This window comes from Xenopus laevis, chromosome 1L (genome assembly GCF_017654675.1).
Source record: "Xenopus laevis strain J_2021 chromosome 1L, Xenopus_laevis_v10.1, whole genome shotgun sequence".
NCBI lineage: Eukaryota > Metazoa > Chordata > Amphibia > Anura > Pipidae > Xenopus > Xenopus laevis.
Window position 1 is genome coordinate 116,463,370 of NC_054371.1, and position 19,438 is coordinate 116,482,807.

Genomic DNA, 19,438 nt, shown 5'->3' on the forward strand with positions numbered 1-19,438 from the left:
TGGGTCATACACCCAAGAACATTACAGTGCATGGGAGCAGACACTGTCACCCTAAGAACATTATATATTATATACAATGAGAGGTGCTAGCACTGCAATCAGTGGGTATTAACACCAACATTTCACAATGTCCAATGAGAGCTCTGAATGTTGGCACTACAGGTCGATTATGTTATGACACCCAAAGCACATTACATGCAGAGGCTGTGGGGTACCCTAAGAACCATATATACAGAGAGAGAAGCAGTGGCACTGACATTATATAAAGAAGTCCTGGCACCTCAAGCACTAAAGAACATTATATAGAAGCAGAGGGTACTGCCTAGCACACCTATCACCATAAGCAGTGAGAGGCAGTGAATACTGAAACACCAAACACTATACACAATAAAACGAAGAGGGTATTTGCACCAAAGATATGTTATATAGTAAGATTAGTAAGTAAGCCGTCCAAGCATATGATAAAGTTAGAGATTCCAACATCGCACACACTATAAATTTTTCTACGTTTGCCCCTGTAAATGTGTTGATTTTGCAGTATGTGGAATTACAGAATTGATAGCTCATATGGGGTGTCTTCATTTTGTGCCCTATATGCCACATCAGGCATCTAACTATTCAGGGGACCCCTGATGTTTATTTTGATGGTGTTTTATCTGGTTACTCAATGATATGTGGCATATGGTAGATTATGCTGTAGACTGGAAGCTTTGAGGTAATTTTTCACAAATTTTTATAAAGAAATTATAACCTTAGGAAAGAATTGCAACATAGTTTGGAGCAGAGAGATATATGTACCCATTTTGGATTCATCAACATCGATTTTTTGTGTAGTTTACTAGGGTAAACATATTGTTAGTGAAAAGTTTGGCATTTAAATCACAAGTATGCCATTTTGTGGATCGGTGCTTTAGAAATGTGGTAGTGTACTGCTTGGAGCTTTTGATCTATACAAGTGAGACATCTCCATAAAACTATACTTATTTGGTATTGGCACGTTCAGGAGACATAGAACTTTGCAAATCTGCTGTGTTCTTGTGTATGAAATAAATTATGTTTCTGATACATGTGTTTGTATTATGGGACAGCAGAAAAAAGGTTTTCTGCCGAACACCACTTACTTGCATATGGGGTGCATTCAGTTCCCAGTCAATTAGCATCCAAGCTGTAGATAGGAAAGAAGCATAGAAACTTACACTGGCTTATGCCTTTATCATATTTATTGCAGACGTTGTAGCACAAGCACCAACCCCTTTCTGCAAGTACACAATAGTGAACACAAATCAAGTTTAAATAACTTACAACCCATTTGTGACAACATGTGAGCCATTTAACCCCATCTTAGCTGCATATTTATTCACAGTCCAAAACGGCTTCATGTTAATCAATTGTATAGCAGTCCAATGCATAATGCTCCTTGTGTATCCTAATCTGTAAAAAATGTAACAATAAATAAAAGTTTCATTGTTAAAACCAATCTGTAGAAAGTATCCATCAATAAATACAACATTTATAAAAAAAAACATTTCATTCAATCCTTGAAGGGAAAGAGAATCCATGCTGCCTCTCTTCTCCTGCAAAGTTTGTGCTACAACGTCTGCACTAAATGTGATAAAGGTAACAATATATAAAAGTTTCATTGTTAAAACCGATCTGTACAAAGTATCCATCAACAAATGCAACATTTATAAAAAATAAAAAAAACACTTTAAACTGAAACTTTCATTCAATCCTTGGCAGGAAAGAGAATCCGTTCTTTTAATCCATGCTGCCTCTCATCTCCCCGAAAGCTGGTGCTACAACATCTGCAATAAATATGATAAAGCCAGCGTAAATTGGTGTGCTTCTTCTATATCTACAGTTTGAATTACGGGAAACATGATTTTTTTTTTAATTTTTAGACACTTAGAAACCGTTATCTTTTCACAGAAGTGGACTTGCACTAAAATTGTAGCATATTTCGAAAGCTTAGGTTGTCCTGAAAAAAAACCAATATTTATTGTTTTTCTGGGTAAACTTCTTGGTTAGGCCCTTAAAGTGAAAGAGCGCAAAAGGTTCAAAAATGGTCTGGCAATAAAAATACCAAATAAGCCAAATTGGGGTTTAAAGACTAACCTTTCTTTTATTATGTTTTAGTCACCTTTCCTCCTAGCCATCTTTATCATGTTAACATTTTCTACCAAATTTTGCCATTATTGTTCCCATCCCTCAGTGATTTTTCTATTCTCCCCCCTCCTCTACACTACCAGTATGAAGTGTCTTTCTTTTCCATTTTCTCCTTGTGTGCCACTATTAATCTAGCCCTACCTACTTCTCTTTGCATCCCTTCCCTTGATTTAATTGTGTTCCTAAATTTAGCTTCCAGACTTTCAAATGCTAAAGACGCACTTGTTTAGGGATGCACAGTCAATGTATTTTAACTGATCAGACATCAACTGTTTTATCTTCCATATGTTCCATATGTACCATAACACTTTAGATTGTGTTCTTGCAACTAGGATCCTCTTTTCACTTTAATTTTGTTTTGTGGTTATTGAATTGTTTAGCTTTTTGTTCAGCAGTTCTCCAGTTTTGAGTTTGAGCATCTATCTGGTTGCTATGGTCTGGTTTACCCTAGCAACCACGCAGTGGTTTGAATGAGAGACTGGGAGATGATTAAGCGAGGTCTGAATAGGAAGAGAAGTAGTAGAAAGTGGCAATTACAATAAAATTGGAGCCCCACAGAGCAATAGCTTCTTTTTTTTTGGCTACTGGGGTCAGTGACCTTCATTTAAAGGTAATGTGTAGAAAAAGAAGGCTATTAAAAATTAAGTTTTTAAGAATTACCCCTTCTATAACATACTAAAGTTTAACTTAAAGGTGAACAACCCCTCTACATTATTGCAAGACTCCTGTCTGTTGTAAAGGAATATAAAGTGCTGCATTAGTTGCTGACGCTATATAAATAAATTATTAACCATGTAACATGATCCAAAAAATAAGTAAATATCTGTACGGTTTTGGTCGAAGTAGTCACTGCTCCAAATTCTAAAACAAAGTCTGTACAGAACTGTTTAACTAGATTTATTTATGTTCCAACATAGTAGACACAAAGGGGCAAATTTACTTAAGGTCGAATATTGAGGGTTTAGCGCTATTCATTCGATCGAACGAATAGCTCGATTCGAAGGATTCGAAGGATTTTAATCCATCGATCGAACGATTTTTGTTCGACCAAAAAATACTTAGAAAGCCTATCGGGACCTTCCCCATAGGCTAACATTGACTTCGGTAGCTTTTAGGTGGCAAACTAGGGGGTCAAAGTTTTTTCTTAAAGAAACAGTACTTCGACTATCGAATGGTCGAATAGTCGAACGATTTTTAGCTCGAATCGTTCGATTCGAAGTCGTGGTCGATGGTCGAAGTAGGCAAAAAAACATTTGAAATTCAAAGTTTTTTTTCTTCTATTCCTTCACTCGAGCTAAGTAAATGGGCCCCAAAAAGTTGCAAAAATCACAAACACAAGGAAATAAAAGCACGAGTGTATCTTTTTAAGAAAATATCTTTCTTTTTCTGTTTTATTTAAGCAGAGAGTAATCTAAATGAATTACAACTTTTATACATTCTTCCTGACCATCCTGCTTCTGTAACAGCTGTCTTGTCATGTTGCTCTTTATTTGCAGTCCTCACGCCCACATGCTTTTGCTCAGTCACCGCACATTAACATCATACTCTTGTGCTCTGCACTTTTGCACACAGCAATAACATAGAAGTAACTGCAAAATGATCTTGACAAATGTAATTAACCTTTAGTAATAAGGCAGGTACCCCCAATCTCTTGATATTAATGTATTTACTCTTCCTCACATAGGCCACATTGAACAATTCTGCCATCTTTGCTCAGCTATGTTATAACTTCATTGTGTCTAACTTCATTAGACATATGTGGCATTGGGGTTCATCCTTAAAAACACCAGGGCTGATTTACAATGTGATTTGCAGTGAATTGACAATTTTTTTGCATTTTACCCACTGAGTGGGGCATTATGCAAATAGTTGCAGGAGACCTGCAGATTGAGTTCTGAATCTAGTGTGGCCTGCGTTAGGCTGCACTAAATTCAAAGGGGATATCCCAACCTCCCGCCCTAACCGTATGTGTAATTTTGATGCACAAGGTAGGAGGAGGATTTTTTTATCTGATGCTCAGTGCAGTGCACAAGTGCCTTCCTGAATGAACACTTAGTGCTCTTGCATCTGCGTTCCTGGATACATAAACCCCTATCATCTTGAAGGTCATTTCCCTAAATGTATATCTGAATTTCCTGTACTTATGCTTAAATAGAAATTAACATGGTAAAATAGACATATCCCATATGTTTGCATTAGCTGAAACTAGGGATGCCTGAATCCATTATTTTGGATTCGGCCGAACCCCCGAATCCTTCACGAAAGATTCAGCCGAACCCCCGAATTCTTCGCAAAAAATTTGGCTGAATACCAAACCGAATCCTAATTTTCATATGAAAATTAGGGGTGCGAAGAGGGAAAACATTTTTTACTTCCTTGTTTTGTGACAAAAGGTCACACAATTTCCCTCCCCGCCCCTAATTTGCATATACAAATTAGGATTCAGTTCGGCCGGGCAGAAGGAATCCTGGATTCGGTGCATCCCTAGATAAAACCCTAATTTGCTAAAATACATGCCATGCATTATAACATACAGATTGGGGCTCCTGTACATATTTACTATATTTTTCTGTCCAGACCCCACCACTGACCCAACAAATGAAAGGGTACATACAGTAAGTAGTTAGCTGGGTTTTCTGAAGGCCTACAGACATGTATAAATAATTTCCAAATACTCACTCTACAATATATTTTGCTAGATATTATGGTATTGTACAAAGTTTACAAGACTGCTGAATCCGCCCCCCCCCACATCTGTAAGTTGGACAATTAAAGTTTTAAGAGGTAACCCTAACTATACAATGGTTATGTTGCTAGCCTTTTAAAATGTTTTACCTGATCTGCATGTAGGTTTTGTCATGCACCTTAGTGCAATTGTCTCTTTCCCGTACTATTTATTATCTCCACCCTAAAATGCTTGTCAATCTGATTAAAATATCACCAGAGGATGGTGCTGCAAACATAGGAGGATCTTTAACAAGACCCCAGGCAGAAGTGCAAAAGCAAAAGTGCTTCCAGATGAGGCCTATTTATCAAAATTCTAATTTGTGAAGTCTTCAAATTTTTTAAAACTCACTTTTAGATGCAAAAGTTTTTTAAGCTTAATAAATGACAAACATTCAAGTTATTGAAACCAATATTCACATTCATGAGTTTTAGCACATAAGCATTTCAAAATACAGCAAAAATTTGAATACACTTCTGCCTGGGTTGCACTCTGCGCCTCACTGGATAAACTATGCAAGGTGCAGAGCACAGCTGCTCCCTAAGTAGCACTTCTGAATAATATACAAAGTAGCGGATAGGTAGGGAGCAGGCGGGGAATGCCTTTGTGCCTTACCTACCTGCCCCTCATGAATACAGTACTGCCATAACCGGCAGCACTGTATTCATGGGGCAGCCACAGGCCTCTGTGCTCTGAAACAAAATGCAGAGATCTTTGGCAATTCAAAGAGCGTGGGAAGGCAGGATGCAAAGTTTTAAAAAAATGGTGCATTACGGCAAGGTTTTGCTTTTTACACGCCTTCTTCCACATAATAAATGAACCCCAGAGGGATGGCTTGAAATTCTTGGTGGTACAGCAAGATGTAAATGAGCTGAGCTTTGTGGAGCAAAGTAATGTCTCTCGTACCTTATCACAAGTAAAACAGGGCTTGATGCTGTGGGAAATGTACTCAAAAGTCAGAACAACGTTAGGATGAATTCAGTTTGAGTCGAGATGGAGAGGAGCATTTCATTTGGGTAGAGAAAGGGAAACTTCTTGACATACTCATTCATGCACCTTTGTTCTTGTATGGATTGGCAAGAAAAAGAACCACTCCTCCCCCACTATCATGCATTTGGGGATATTGGCAGTGGTATCACGCAAAAAATGGGACTACAGTCTGGCTTCTCACATGGAACACATTTCACAGTGACGTGTGACATGATGGTTTGAGTTATTATAAAAGTGACTTAAGGGCTAATTTGAACACTTGTCTGTCTAAAATACTGTGTTTGTGTTTTTCAGTCTCAGCCAGAGATTGAGTTTCCAGCTTTAGAGCTGCAAGCTCCACGATCAGATGTCACAGAGAAAGCATGGACTCCATCCAAAATCAAGCCGCATTCAGGTACGTGAAACATCACAGTTGCATGGAAACGTGCCATCTGTTGCAGGCATAATCTAGGAATATAACAACTGGCTTGAGAAAAATCAAACCATGTTATGTATTCCTGACCATCCATTCACAGTATTTGTTGTTAGTCTCATCCTTTTAATTGCCAGACCTCATCTTCATTTAAACCCAGTCAAGGAGTGTGAACTTAGGTTGTTCTTATAAATGCCCCCTTTTCTTATAACTTGTCTTGTTGTTGCAGTTTCTTCTCTTCAGCAGTGCACCCACTTTCCTACTGGCAGTGCCTGCTCATCCTATAACCTGCCAAGCATTGAATTATTTATTTTCCCATCAGTTTTATTTCCATCTACCTTAGTAGTGATAGTCTGCTTGTGCATCCCCCGTGGAGTTTTTGCCTTCCCACTGATATTATCAGTTTTGTTACTCATTCCCCTATAGTGTCAGTAATTCCACAATTTTTCTTTCTCTCTGTCTTTCTCTCTCACCATCCAACTTTGAGTATACTGAGAGATGGGTGCTGAATGGTTGCTGTGGTAACAGAAAAATGTTAGCAAGGTTTTCTAACTGATGCTCAAATATTAGTGGAGATATTTTTATGCATTGGCAAAGTCTGTGCCATTTCTAGAGGGAGATCAATTCAATGATGAATATGACAACAACTGGCTGAGCCATTGTTTAGACAACAGAAAGAAGATGGCTAAACAAAACACATGTACAGGATATCAATTAATTAATTTTTTGTGTATCTGGCCAAAGTTTTGATACAGCCTTTATTTTTTTAAGGCCTACGAGACAGGACAGAGAAACCCCAAAGAAAGGAGTCCAAGGTGAAACATAAATTGCCTCATATGGAGACCCCACAATCAGAGCATGATTTCTTAGGCTGCATGTCCAAGTAAGTCAATATTCTGAATCCTGTTTTTTAGGTATGCACAAGGCAACACTCCCCACTCCCCAAACAAGCTAGCTGCCAGTTCATCATTTTAAAGGGAAAAGATACATTTGAGCTTGACCCCAAAATGTAATTAAATCTCTGAAGTCCCTGGAGCAATCCATTCTGATTTTGTTTTAAAGGAATACTACTAAATACTAACACACTTAACTGACCATTAGTCTGGGCTCCTAGCCTCTTCTCCAGGCCCCTTTTGGGTGTCCAGGCCCACACTCTAGACACTCTGGGTAGAAACAAATCATACAAGTAAAAATAAATAGGGTTTTTTCTGCTGTTGGATTTTCATCTTAGCTATGATATGAATAATATATAATTCACATGCAGAACTTCAATGGAGACAAAAAAGTACATTAACTGTTTTGATGTCTCTGGGTAACCTTGGGAACCTGTCATTACACACAGAGTTTTAAGTTTGATTCTGTAATTAAACAAGACAAGTGATGTGCCTTGGAAAATACTCTGTCTGTTGAATTCTTTCTCATAGGCGCTCAGGGTTGCCACGCTGGATCTTGGCTGCTTGCCTCTTTCTGTCTATCATTGTGATGTTGTGGCTCAGCTGTGCAAGTCTGGTGACTGCTCCTGATCAGCACATAAAGGCACAGGTACCATTCTGCAAAACAAAATCTATACTGAAGTGATAACCAATTATGCAGGTATTGCCAGATTAAACAATGCAATTAATAAACAACACCATTTACTTCAGTTTGAAAATACGTGTAGCTTTATGCTGCAACAGTATTAATTAACATTGCCTCATGTGTGCTGTAATGAATTGCAAGGTGGCACAAGGTAATCCTGGAATTACTGGCAGTCTGGGCCTGAAATTATGGGGGAAACATGGTTAAGTGTCTGAATTTTCACTTAATCACTTACAATACAGGTATGGGACCTGTTATCCAGAATGATCGGGACTTGAGTTTTTCCAGATAACATTTTTTTCCGAAAATCAGATCTTCATACCTTAAGGGGCCGATTCACTAAGCTCGAGTGAAGGATTCGAATGAAAAATACTTTGAATTTCGAAGTATTTTTTGGGTACTTCGACCATCGAATGGGCTACTTCGACTTCGATTCGAACGTTTCGAACGAAAAATCGTTCGACTATTCGACCATTCGATAGTCGAAGTACTTTCCCTTTAAAAAAAACTTCGACCCCCTACTTTGGCAGATAAAACCTACCGAAGTCAATGTTAGCCTATGGGGAAGGTCCCCATAGGCTTGCTAAACTTTTTTTGATCGAAGGATTTTCCTTCGATCGTTGGATTAAAATCCTTCGAATCGTTCGATTCGAAGGATTTAATCGTTCGATCGAACGAAAAATCCTTCGATCGATCGAACGAACGTTTAGCGCTAAATCCTTCGACTTCGATATTCGAAGTCGAAGGATTTCAATTCGAGGGTCGAATTTCGAAGTATTTTTTACTTCGAAATTCGACCCTTAGTGAATCTGCCCCTAGGTCTACAAGAAAATCATGTAAACATTAAATAAAATCAATAGGCTGGCTCTGCTTCCAATTAGGATTAAGTAAATCTTAAGTATGTATCAAGTACATGGTACTGTTTTATAATCACAAAGGAAATCATTTATAAAAAAATTGTATTATTTCAGTAAAATGGAGTTTATGGGAGACGGTCATTCCATAATTCTGAGCTTTCTGAATCAGGGTTTCCAGATAACGGATCCCATACCTGTATATACTATATAAATAATATAGTATATAATTAATATAATGTTAATAATATAATGTTGTTACTGTTGTTGTTTTTCTGTAGCCCCTGAGTATAAATGGAGACAAGGAGTACCTTGAAGATATTGAGAAACCCACTCCTTTTCCTCTACAGCCTGTTGTTTCTGTTACTATTTGCCCTACAGAAGAAAGCGAGGAGGCAGGACCTCTCCCTGTCAAAGTCGACATGGACAAAACTATCATCTAAGACGGTCTTTGATAAATCTGTAATGCTATAAGGGGGTTGTGTGCACCACAATAAGTTGTAGTCTCCTGTAGCATTAGAGTGGGTAATTGTCTTGTTTTACTGGTCTCTTTTGCTTCCTTTTGTTGCAAAGCATCAAGATTGTTTATCAGCAACAGAAAAACACCACAAATGGTCTAATTCTTGTGGTATTTTTATTAGAAAAGTGAAAGGCTTCAGTTATTGTGCTGGTTGCTCATATTGACTTGATTTTTTGATCACTTGGGCCCATGGAGCCAATAAATCATAAGCGCTACAGTAGCCTCTCCTAGAGCCCAAGTGAAATGTGCTACGACTGTTTCTGTAGGTGTAATCTTCTCTTAAGGCAATGCTCTACTGTATCTTCTTCATGGGAAAGAAGACTTTAACTACAAGAGGCACTTGATTTTGTATAATGTAATCTACAAGCTACAGCTATAAAGCATGTCCATGTTGATCCATTCCGAATTATCACAGGCTTTGAACTAATCTATAAGTGTGTATGAATTCCCTCCCCCCCGTGCTGAGTGCTTCTATAAATACCTTCGGACATCAGGAATTATATTACAGTTAATGTCTTTGGTGAAAATTCTTAGGTATTAATTTTGTTTGTAAAATATTATTCAGCAAAAACGTATGCTTTATAGATAGTGTTGGGTCTTTGAAGTAAAGGAATGTGAACAAGCTCTTATTTATACTGTGTAGTCAGAAAGGTTGCTTAATTTTCTACTTCTTGAACCATAGCCCAAGTGTTGTCTGTTATTAAAAGACTGACTGCGAAATTGGAGGCTAATACATAATGTATCACGTTAATGAAAAATTGGCCAGCTTTCCTCCATCCTTGTAGGCTTATTCAAGTGAACATCTAATTCTCTTAGAGATGTTCTGAAATAAAGGGCATGATGTTCAAAAGTGGAGTTGGAGTAAATATATTGCTAAGTGACAACTTCCATAGTAAACAATGTCCAGGATAATTCTACGTTTACTAGACAAATGCTGCTCAAATGACAGGATACATGATTTCACAGTAGTGATTATAAAAATGATACATATATCCCTGACACACATTTCCCCATTTCAGTGTATTGAAGAAGTATATCATAATGCCCTCTCAAAATACACTGGTTTAGACATATTTACCAGCATCAACATTGTTTTAACCCTTTGCTATTAGCGTTATCCTGGTGTAAGATTGATTCAGGACATGCGTGTTGCTAGGCAATGTACATTTCCATTAGCAAAACCAACCCAAAAACATAGATTCGTTGTTGGTGGTTACCCACTTACCATATACTGTCAAATCTTTATTGTCAACAAGGAAAGGGTATAACAAAATTCTTAAGATCCTACGCTTAAAGACAATCTCGTTGAAGGGACACTCATGGAAAAATGTTTGTATATAGGAAGTCTATTTGTACAGTTTTCTTTGTGAACATTTGTCTTTAATACATATAATGTGAACGAAAACTTCATTAAAGAAGGACCTTATCCATCAGAGAACTCCCCATAATTCATTGACCATTGCAAAATCATCCAGATTCCAGCACTCCACACCTAAAAGTTCTCTCCCACAAAAGCAAAGTACTGTCATCGGGTTTGCATTTTTTCCTGTTTTCCTTTCCATGTCTGAGCTGTGGTTGGCAATCAACACATAACCGACACAAAAGGCTTTGTCTGTCACTTCCAACATCACCTTTAAACTCCGAGCATTCACCATGCAAGGTGTCAGTGTGGCGCATGATATGCCAAGGGTTAGTATGCACAACTACTTATATAGAATAAGGTGTGGGCAAGAATGTCAGCAGAAAGATGAAAAAATGAAATATGACAAGCAGTGATTCTAAAGCATGCATACAACACATTATGGATAGAGGCAGTGTAAGATGTCCTTGAATAAAGCTAAATGTTTCAATAGTGTGCTGTGGTTTTTACATTATCTTTAATTGCATCTACGTATAATTTTGCCAGAGCCCAATTATAATTTCACATTAAATTTTACATTCTCATAGCTGTTGGGGTACACACTGTCAGAACAGAGTAGCCAAAGCACTTAGTCTACACTGTGCTTCTACAGTATATCACATCAATTTGTTTTATTCAAGCCATATACTGTAGCTGCCATAAGTACTGCTCTGAGCTACTTAAATGAAATATGCAATTATTTGCATTCTAGAAATGGTTGGAGCTCCTTGATGGAAAAGCACAGAATGGTATTATGGCAGCACAGGAGCTGACACAGCTTAAACTTATGTGGAATGGAATAAGAAGTAGGTGTTTTTCAAACCATTAATAAGAGAATGTACATATGTATGAAGCATGGCAAACAAAAGATAATGAACCCAGTGCTATAGATTATATATATATAACAATCTCATGAAAAATTGTTAGAGCCATTGACATTTGGACATATATTTTTATTACCCACCATGTGGCATATTATTTTGAATGCAACATCTATATTGTATATACATTGAAGAATATATTCCACTATAGCATTTTTAAAGCAGGCTACATATTCCATAAAATGTGACCAAACTGATTGGTGTAGGACAGCGTTCCCCAACCAGTGGTTCTTAAGCAACATGTTGCTCACCTACCCAATGGATGTTGCTCCCAGTGGCCTCAAAGCAGGTGCTTATTTTTGAATTCCTGGCTTAGAGGCAAGTTTTGGTTGATTAAAAAACAGGTTTACAGTCTGGTGCACCAAACTGAGCCAAGCATTCTGATTAATTATCCTGCAATCCAATCCATTTTAATAGTATATTTTGGTACCACGATTTAATCCCGCACAACTGGGCGATTTTCTGGACTCTGAGTGCTGAGTTTTGAGGCAAGAAACACATAAGTCCGGAAGCACCCACTGCACATACCTCTACCACTAAGTGTGTTGAAATAAAGCCGTTTTGCAACAAACATATGGTCCTCTTTGGATGTCCGGAACAGCGCCCAGTTGTGTGGGATTAAATCATGGTATTAAAGTATACCAGCTGGGAGTAGCCTATGTCTCGCGAGGGCAGCGTCTGGCAGAGAGGACAACTGAATGGGTGAGCACCGATGCGGACGACATCACATTCTTTCTTCTTACATTTTAATAGTATACTTTGGCCATCTACACGTGGGACCAATTTGCAGTGATTATTGGTCATCTGCTGCTTCTCCTACCTATTCTAAGTAAATGTAAGCATGCATTGCTATGTAACTCTGCCTTCAACATTATTCCATGAGAAAAGAAAAAGAGCATTATGTTCAGCTTAGTACTTGTATGTCTCAGCTGGGATAGGGAGGAGATCTTGGCAACTGTTAACTCTGAATAAAACAAAGTGTAAGGAAATGTATGATTGTAAAATAGATCTGCTTATATGTATGCTGACTTTGCGAGTAATAAAAACTGCTGTACAGTAGCTTCAATTTACCATAGTGTATGACATTTTTAAAATAAACTGTGATTTCTTGGCTCTTCATACCTTTGTTGTCATTTTATTTCTAGCAAGGGGAGCATAATCCAATGATAATCTACATAATAATTTTTTACCCAATGTGTTTTATTTGGGAGTGCTTGAGTCCTCAAGTTTTCACAGGGATGATTTAACAGTAATTGTAAATTCATTGGCCTTCAAATAATCAGTTCAAAGTGTCCCGCTGTTCTCCTCTTTCCATACAATGGTTAAATATTATGATAAACGGCAATAAAATCTATAAATAATGATGTAATCCAGACTAACTCCATGGAGCCTTAAAGAAGGCTAAAAAGTACTTATGGTAGTAATTATCACCTTTTTTCCACTAATTAAGACTGGATTAGTGAGAGATAACAGGTCAGTTATTTTTGGTGCTAAATGGGAATTCTGCATGCTTATTCTGCATGGGCATCCTGGTAGTGCAGAGGAACCCTGGACCTAAATGCAGACAGTTGCTGGTTTTACTTGCAGCAAACCATAAGGTAGATTTTTATGCCTGTGCCAATTCTTTCCTTTGTAGGTTACCTCTGGTACACCTTGGACCTCTTCTCCTGTATGCAGCACAAAAATCTACACCTAACAGCAGCACAACTCACTTAGAGGGTGGCAAGAACAGTTTGGCACATACCTATAACATGTCAGGAAGAGAATGACAGCATATAACTAAAATGCAGCATTATCTCTATTATCGGCCTGTGGTGTCATTATACAGAACATCCATGGTTCTTGAGTGGGGTAAACATCATACTTTCATATTATGCCATCATTATATTATGCATTTATAATATAGGGAATGGGTTGCTAAATAACACAGGAAAACAGTTACAAAGCTACAAATATATGTGTAATTACATTGCCAGGGGGGTGCATGCTATTTGTTTAGGCGTAAACAACTTTTTTCCGGGACAGGTGCTGATTTTTATTTATTAATTTTTTGCTTCAGATGAGTGGTGGAGCTTCCTACTAAGAGAACGTCACCCCTTTTTCACCACAACTTCTTTATATTGTGAAAGAAAATATAAATTTAATATGATGAAGTTATTATTAAACAACTCACGTCTATAAAACTGGATCCATGAAAAAATTGTGTAAAAAAGTAACCTTTAGCCATGGGACATATAAATAAATTGCTGGAGTGTGCATAGATTCTACTGTACTTAAGTTTCTGTTATATAGATTTAAAATATGTATTTCTATACAGCAATTATATACAGTAGCTCTGGCCTAGTAAATGGATGAAACACATTAGACAGAGTAACATTATACAAGTTTGTTCAATACATGCCTTCCACAAATCATATAAGAACCCCAAAATGCTTTTAAATTTCACCAAAATGTAAATAATAAATTTACAAAATATAAAATATATAGTTATAAGTATATGTCCTGGTCCCCTAGGAAATATAACATTGATCTACCATTCCACTTTCTCCTTGACCCCATTTGTACAATAAATGCCCATTTAGAATAATCCAAACTGGAATTTTATGTATTGTATGAGTATCTATTTTGAGAAAGTACGGATACTCCAGTGTTGGATTTGTCGCTGTAGCAGTCTGTTCGCTGTAGCAGTAATTAGGCATTGGTCATGAAGTTCTGTGGCATGAATATTACATGAAAATTTAACTGCTTTCTAACCAAAGTTGCGCAGACATACAGCAAAATAAAGAATCATTTTTAGAACTGTTGAGAATCAAGAGTTCTTGAAATAATTGTCAAAAACACTGGAGAGTCATAATCTTCTAAATTATTTTTATGTGAATATGTTTTGTTATGAAAATAATGCATAATTAAAAAGCAATAAAGAAATGTGATGGTTTTAGATCTTTCTTTGATTTATGTTTTACAGTTGTACATTCATGTCTTCATCTTTTTGGTGTATGAATAAATATGTCTGTATGCACTGGTTTCTGTGCATTTTGCAGCCCAGCTAACACCTACCAACCTATGTGGTAACTAAGGTTAAAAGGGATTTGGCTTTTGCAAATTTCATAACTATTCTGCTATAAAAGCTACGACATTAAGGATGAGTTCAACATGCCTATAATTTCAAACTGCTCTCCAGGGTCCTGAACTGTTGTAGTTGCATGGAGCAGAAAGTACATTGGGCTCCAAAGCGGAGTTGTTTTCGAGAGTTCATTTTACCTGTAGGTGAGTTTGTTTTTCCCACACCAGAACTATCTAATGTGTAACTAGTACAATGGCAACTGGATCCAAAAGCTTTAAGAATTTGAATGGACAGATATTGGTGCTGTCATACATGGATCACTCTAGATACCCCTTCTTTAAGGACAGGACATCTGTCTTTTGCACCCTGCCCCAAGGTTTGATCCTGTTCTTTGCAATCCAATAATGGAATGCATGAGCTACACCTTGAATGGACAGATATTGGTGCTGTCATACATGGATCACTCTAGATACCCCTTCTTTAAGGACAGGACATCTGTCTTTTGCACCCTGCCCCAAGGTTTGATCCTGTTCTTTGCAATCCAATAATGGAATGCATGAGCTACACCTTCCTATGAAAACAGGTGTGTCTGTGATCAGAAGCAGTTCCTAAGGAGCAGGTCATGGAGTGTATAGTGCAGAACGCAACAAAACCCACATGTGCTTCCTGGATGGGCCAATATGTATAGTAAATAAGGCCCTAGAGCACTTCCATGTTCAGTTGTGATCCCAAATGATTCCTGTTTCACAGTAGGCAGTATGCTTTTCCAGTGAAATGAAGGGAAAGTGGCTGCAAGCATGCAAAGGGATTTTTTACCATCTCATTCTGTTTACTAACACTGAGCAAATTTGCTTTTAATTGTCTACCTGCTGCAGTATAATCAAAGGAATTTACATAATGGGTTAATATACTTAATTTTGTCTAGCGTTGGGTTTTTCTAAAGTATTCAAAGCAAGGGTGACCCAAACCATAACCATGCATTGGGTCCCTCCATGGTCATCCTGGCACTCTCCTTGCAGTCCCAGTGATGCATGAGCAGGGTCAGATTTTAATAGGTGCACCCCTAGGCCACACATCTCCCAACCCCGACCCACTCCCCCTCCACACCCGGCTGACACATCCCCCTGCACTCCCCAACCCTTCACAACCCCCCATCCTTCTTGCAAAGTCCCAATACTAGCCGCCTTCACAATTCTCCCACTTGCACTGGGAAGGCGGGTTCATATGCGGTGGCGGGCAGGTTCAGAGTGCCAGGTTCGTAGGGTGATGGGAACAGGTTTAGTTGCGGCCAGCGGGCGCATTCTGCCCCCAGCATTTTGCCGCCCTAGGTCCAGGGCTTTGTGGCCTGCCCACAAATCTGGGCCTGTGCATGAGTTGGAAGTTGCTAGACTAAACAATTTGTATTGTAGCACAGAGGGTTTGACAGGCCTTTAAAATAATACTGAAGTAATACTCTGTCTGGGAAAAAGCTTTATTTAAGATTAAATCATTGGCAAAGAAGAATATGAACATTAACATATTGTAGCAAATTAGTCTGAGCAGATAGAACACAGGATCAAATAAGTAAGAATTCAACTGGATTAGAACCACTGGGATCAAATCAGTAAATTGTTCAACCAAATAGGCAATTTCAAAGGGCAGTCCCAGGTTGTTATGCTCTATCCTTAGAAATGTTTCCATTGTATTTCAAAACTGACCAACTCTACAGAATATCAATGATATGGTTTAAGACAGAGGTTCCCAAACTGTGGGAGTTGGGGGTGGGCAGTAGCACGTGCAACCAGAAGGCTTATTTGGATGAGATTTCAGAAGATGTCTTCTATGTTAATTGGAAATGTCTCCCACTCATGTCAACACCAAATATATACGATTTTAAGCCGATTCCTGAGTAGTATTGATCAAAACACCACAGCAGCACATTAACAAATTTCCAAAAACCCACTCCACAAAGCAATATATTTAAGGCTAAAGGGTGAAATGCCACTAGCAGTAAATTTGCCACAGAATATTAAATCCAAAATATGTCTTTCTAATCCAACCTGCAAAACATTGCTTCAGAGCTTATACTTCTCAGCTCTTTATCTCCCACATATCATTATGTACTAAGATACAGCACACCTACTTCTGTCCTACTCTGCTCATTTCATAGGGCTGTAAATGCAATGCAAAAAAAAGCTTGCATGTTGCCAGTTTCTTCCAAACACAGTGCCTGAACAGCTTCTTAGATCGATATGGAGAGTGCTCGAATCCGATTTTCTCCACCCACTTTTCAGTATGCCCCTTTTGGAATCTGCAGTTTGGGACATTGGGATATATGTGCTACAGGCTATAGGTATGGCTCATCTTTACTTTTCCCAAAATCTTTTTTTGTTGCATGATCACTTTATTAATGGAATCTGAAGCCATCTTCTGGTCAGTCAGGGGAAAAAATTGCTCTGATATACACAAAACTTCTTGCTTTCTGTGTCTGGTTCTAATCTCTGATCTCCAGTGTGATACTAATAAAATGATCAGATGATTAAAGAGGAGCGATCTTCAACTTGTGCACTAGTCGTCTTACATCAAACTTTCATTAAAATGCTAGCCCATGTATTCTCCTTGCAAGTAAAATCAACAAGCTTGCTGCTAATATAACCATAAATAAAACCCTTTCAGTTTCAAAAACTTTAATAGTATTCAAAATCAAAGGCTCATACAAAGCCACTGGAATACATTCTTGGAAGGTAAATTACAACAGACCATACAGTCAGCGCCGTTCAACGTATATAGCTTTGCTCTAACCAGGTTCCCCAGCATATTTTGCTGTTTTCACATAAATTATACAAATTTTTATGTAAATAAATGTTCATGCACAGGAAACACAGACACCACAATCCAGTCCTGCCAAACCTACCTCTATGTAAATGAGAACTGTTTTGACTTTTCTCTGCAAGCTATTTTAACTTTAGAAGATGTAGCCCAAATTAATTCCTGCTTAAATGTCATGGTTCACTGGAAATGCTTTCATGTGGCACAATACCGCCACTCCAAAATATTTTTCAAGTCTTCTTCTGTGTATGACATATATTTTCCACTGACTGGTCTCCATTACTTTCTGGGTCCATAGTAATTGTTTTACAACCACTAAATGTTATTTGCTATCTCATATCCTGTTCTACATGACATTTTATATAACAAATGTTGCCTGATTAACTGGTTTAGTATATATTTTGCAGTATGAGGTTTGTACAATGTGCTGAGAGGCTGCAATTAAAGGCTCATCCAGTTATCCATTTTGGAATGAGTAAAGTTGGTCAACTAATCTGCTTAAAAGTTCATTCAAAACTGAACAACATCTTTAATGCTATTGTTACTGCAAAAGGTGGCTCAACAAAATGTAGGATTTTAACATACAGTATATCACTTTTTGACATGACTCACTGCAACTTGTGTATTTTAAGCAGAGCCGGAACACGAGTTGCTTAAGTCACCTGAGTGGACAGGCGCAATTCCATTGGAGAGCATGTATGGATCAACGGCCAGTACTGGTTTAGGGAGTTCACAAAAGTTCTAGCAGGGGAGCACGGAGCCTGTAAATTTGCATTGGATTTAAATTTAAAGGAAAATGTAAAGGAAGCTTTGCTTTCTGTTTTTTTTTACTTGTGGTTCAAATATTTAAATAAATGTACGTACATGCTTGGTGAATGCTTGCAAACTAAGAAAAGAAAACACTGGCAAGATTTTCTTCTAGTTTCTGCTCAATATCCTTATACATATATAACCATATGTGTACATATTGTAATTATAGTTCTTTCTGGTCACACTAGTGAAAATGATAGGGTTATTAGCTGCCTAAGATGACCCTATTCTGTCTATATTCCCAACAGAGGAAGAAAAGTTTACTGCACCTGGCTGCCAGAGAAATTTCCTTGTGCTTTAAATGGGGTGTTTTAATCTTTAGCAGGGATGTCTGAACTATTTAATAACCCAATGGGACCATGCACAAAGTGTTTATGGTATGTATCTTGCTGCAGGATAACAGATTAAACAAAGCTCAACTAAAGTCTAGGGACAGAACTGTGTAAAAAAAAAGAAAAAAAACTATCGGGCACATTTATTAAAGGTTTAATTTTTCTGTTTGGGCTGGTTGTCGGAAAATATCCAAAACAAAACAAGACTTCTTCGGGATTTATTATGCAACAAAACTGAGACAAATAGGAAAATACTCCCGCCAAAACCTGTCAAAGCCATGTAGAAGTCAATGGCAGATTACAAAATGAGAAATAAACGAGTTTTAATAAATACCCCACTTAGAGGTTTAAATTTAAATACAACAAATAATTAGCATTTTAATGTAAATCTCTTTAACATAATGTTTTTGACATCCCTCCACAAAAGGTTTCAGGATTCTCAAATTAGCAACCGGTGCAGACTGGGCTTTCCCATCATGTTGGTTAGGCTATAACTATTGTCTGAAATGATCCCCATGTCAGCATACTCATGTGCCCATGTTTTTTTCTCAGGCAAAACGTTAATAAATATTATAAGTGACTGTATGACTCTAGCTTTAAAATGTATCGAAACTTTCCATCTCTATATTAACATTATATAACTAAAGCCAGTCCACAGAATAATATATGTTTTACAAAAATTCACCTTTAAAGTAACATTTCATTTGTTTTAAAAAGTCCTATGCTTAGCAACTTTTCAAGTGTTCTTGTTTTTTTTTTCAATCGTTTTTGAATCATTTGCCTTTCTCTTTCAGCTTTCAAATTGTGGCAGCCAAAACACTATTGCTCTGTGAGGTTACAGTTTGATTGTTCCTTTTGTTACTTATCTTTCTATTCAGACTAGGGATGCACCGATTTCA

General features: G+C 37.7%; 2 protein-coding genes across 2 annotated transcripts in view; one reads left to right on the plus strand and one right to left on the minus strand.

Annotated features, from left to right (window-relative positions):
- tmem59l.L (transmembrane protein 59 like L homeolog) overlaps positions 1-12,644 on the plus strand; it is a 30,135-nt gene extending 17,491 nt beyond the window's left edge. The window contains exons 5-8 of the mRNA XM_018256253.2: positions 6,176-6,275; positions 7,065-7,176; positions 7,718-7,835; positions 9,007-12,644. Coding sequence (XP_018111742.1) covers positions 6,176-6,275; positions 7,065-7,176; positions 7,718-7,835; positions 9,007-9,168 — 492 coding nt within the window. The 3' untranslated portion in view covers positions 9,169-12,644. The remainder of the gene's footprint in view (positions 1-6,175; positions 6,276-7,064; positions 7,177-7,717; positions 7,836-9,006) is intronic.
- Positions 1-19,438, minus strand: part of fkbp8.L (FKBP prolyl isomerase 8 L homeolog) — a 450,571-nt gene that overhangs the window by 363,022 nt on the left and 68,111 nt on the right. The gene's annotated exons all lie outside the window — the stretch shown is intronic.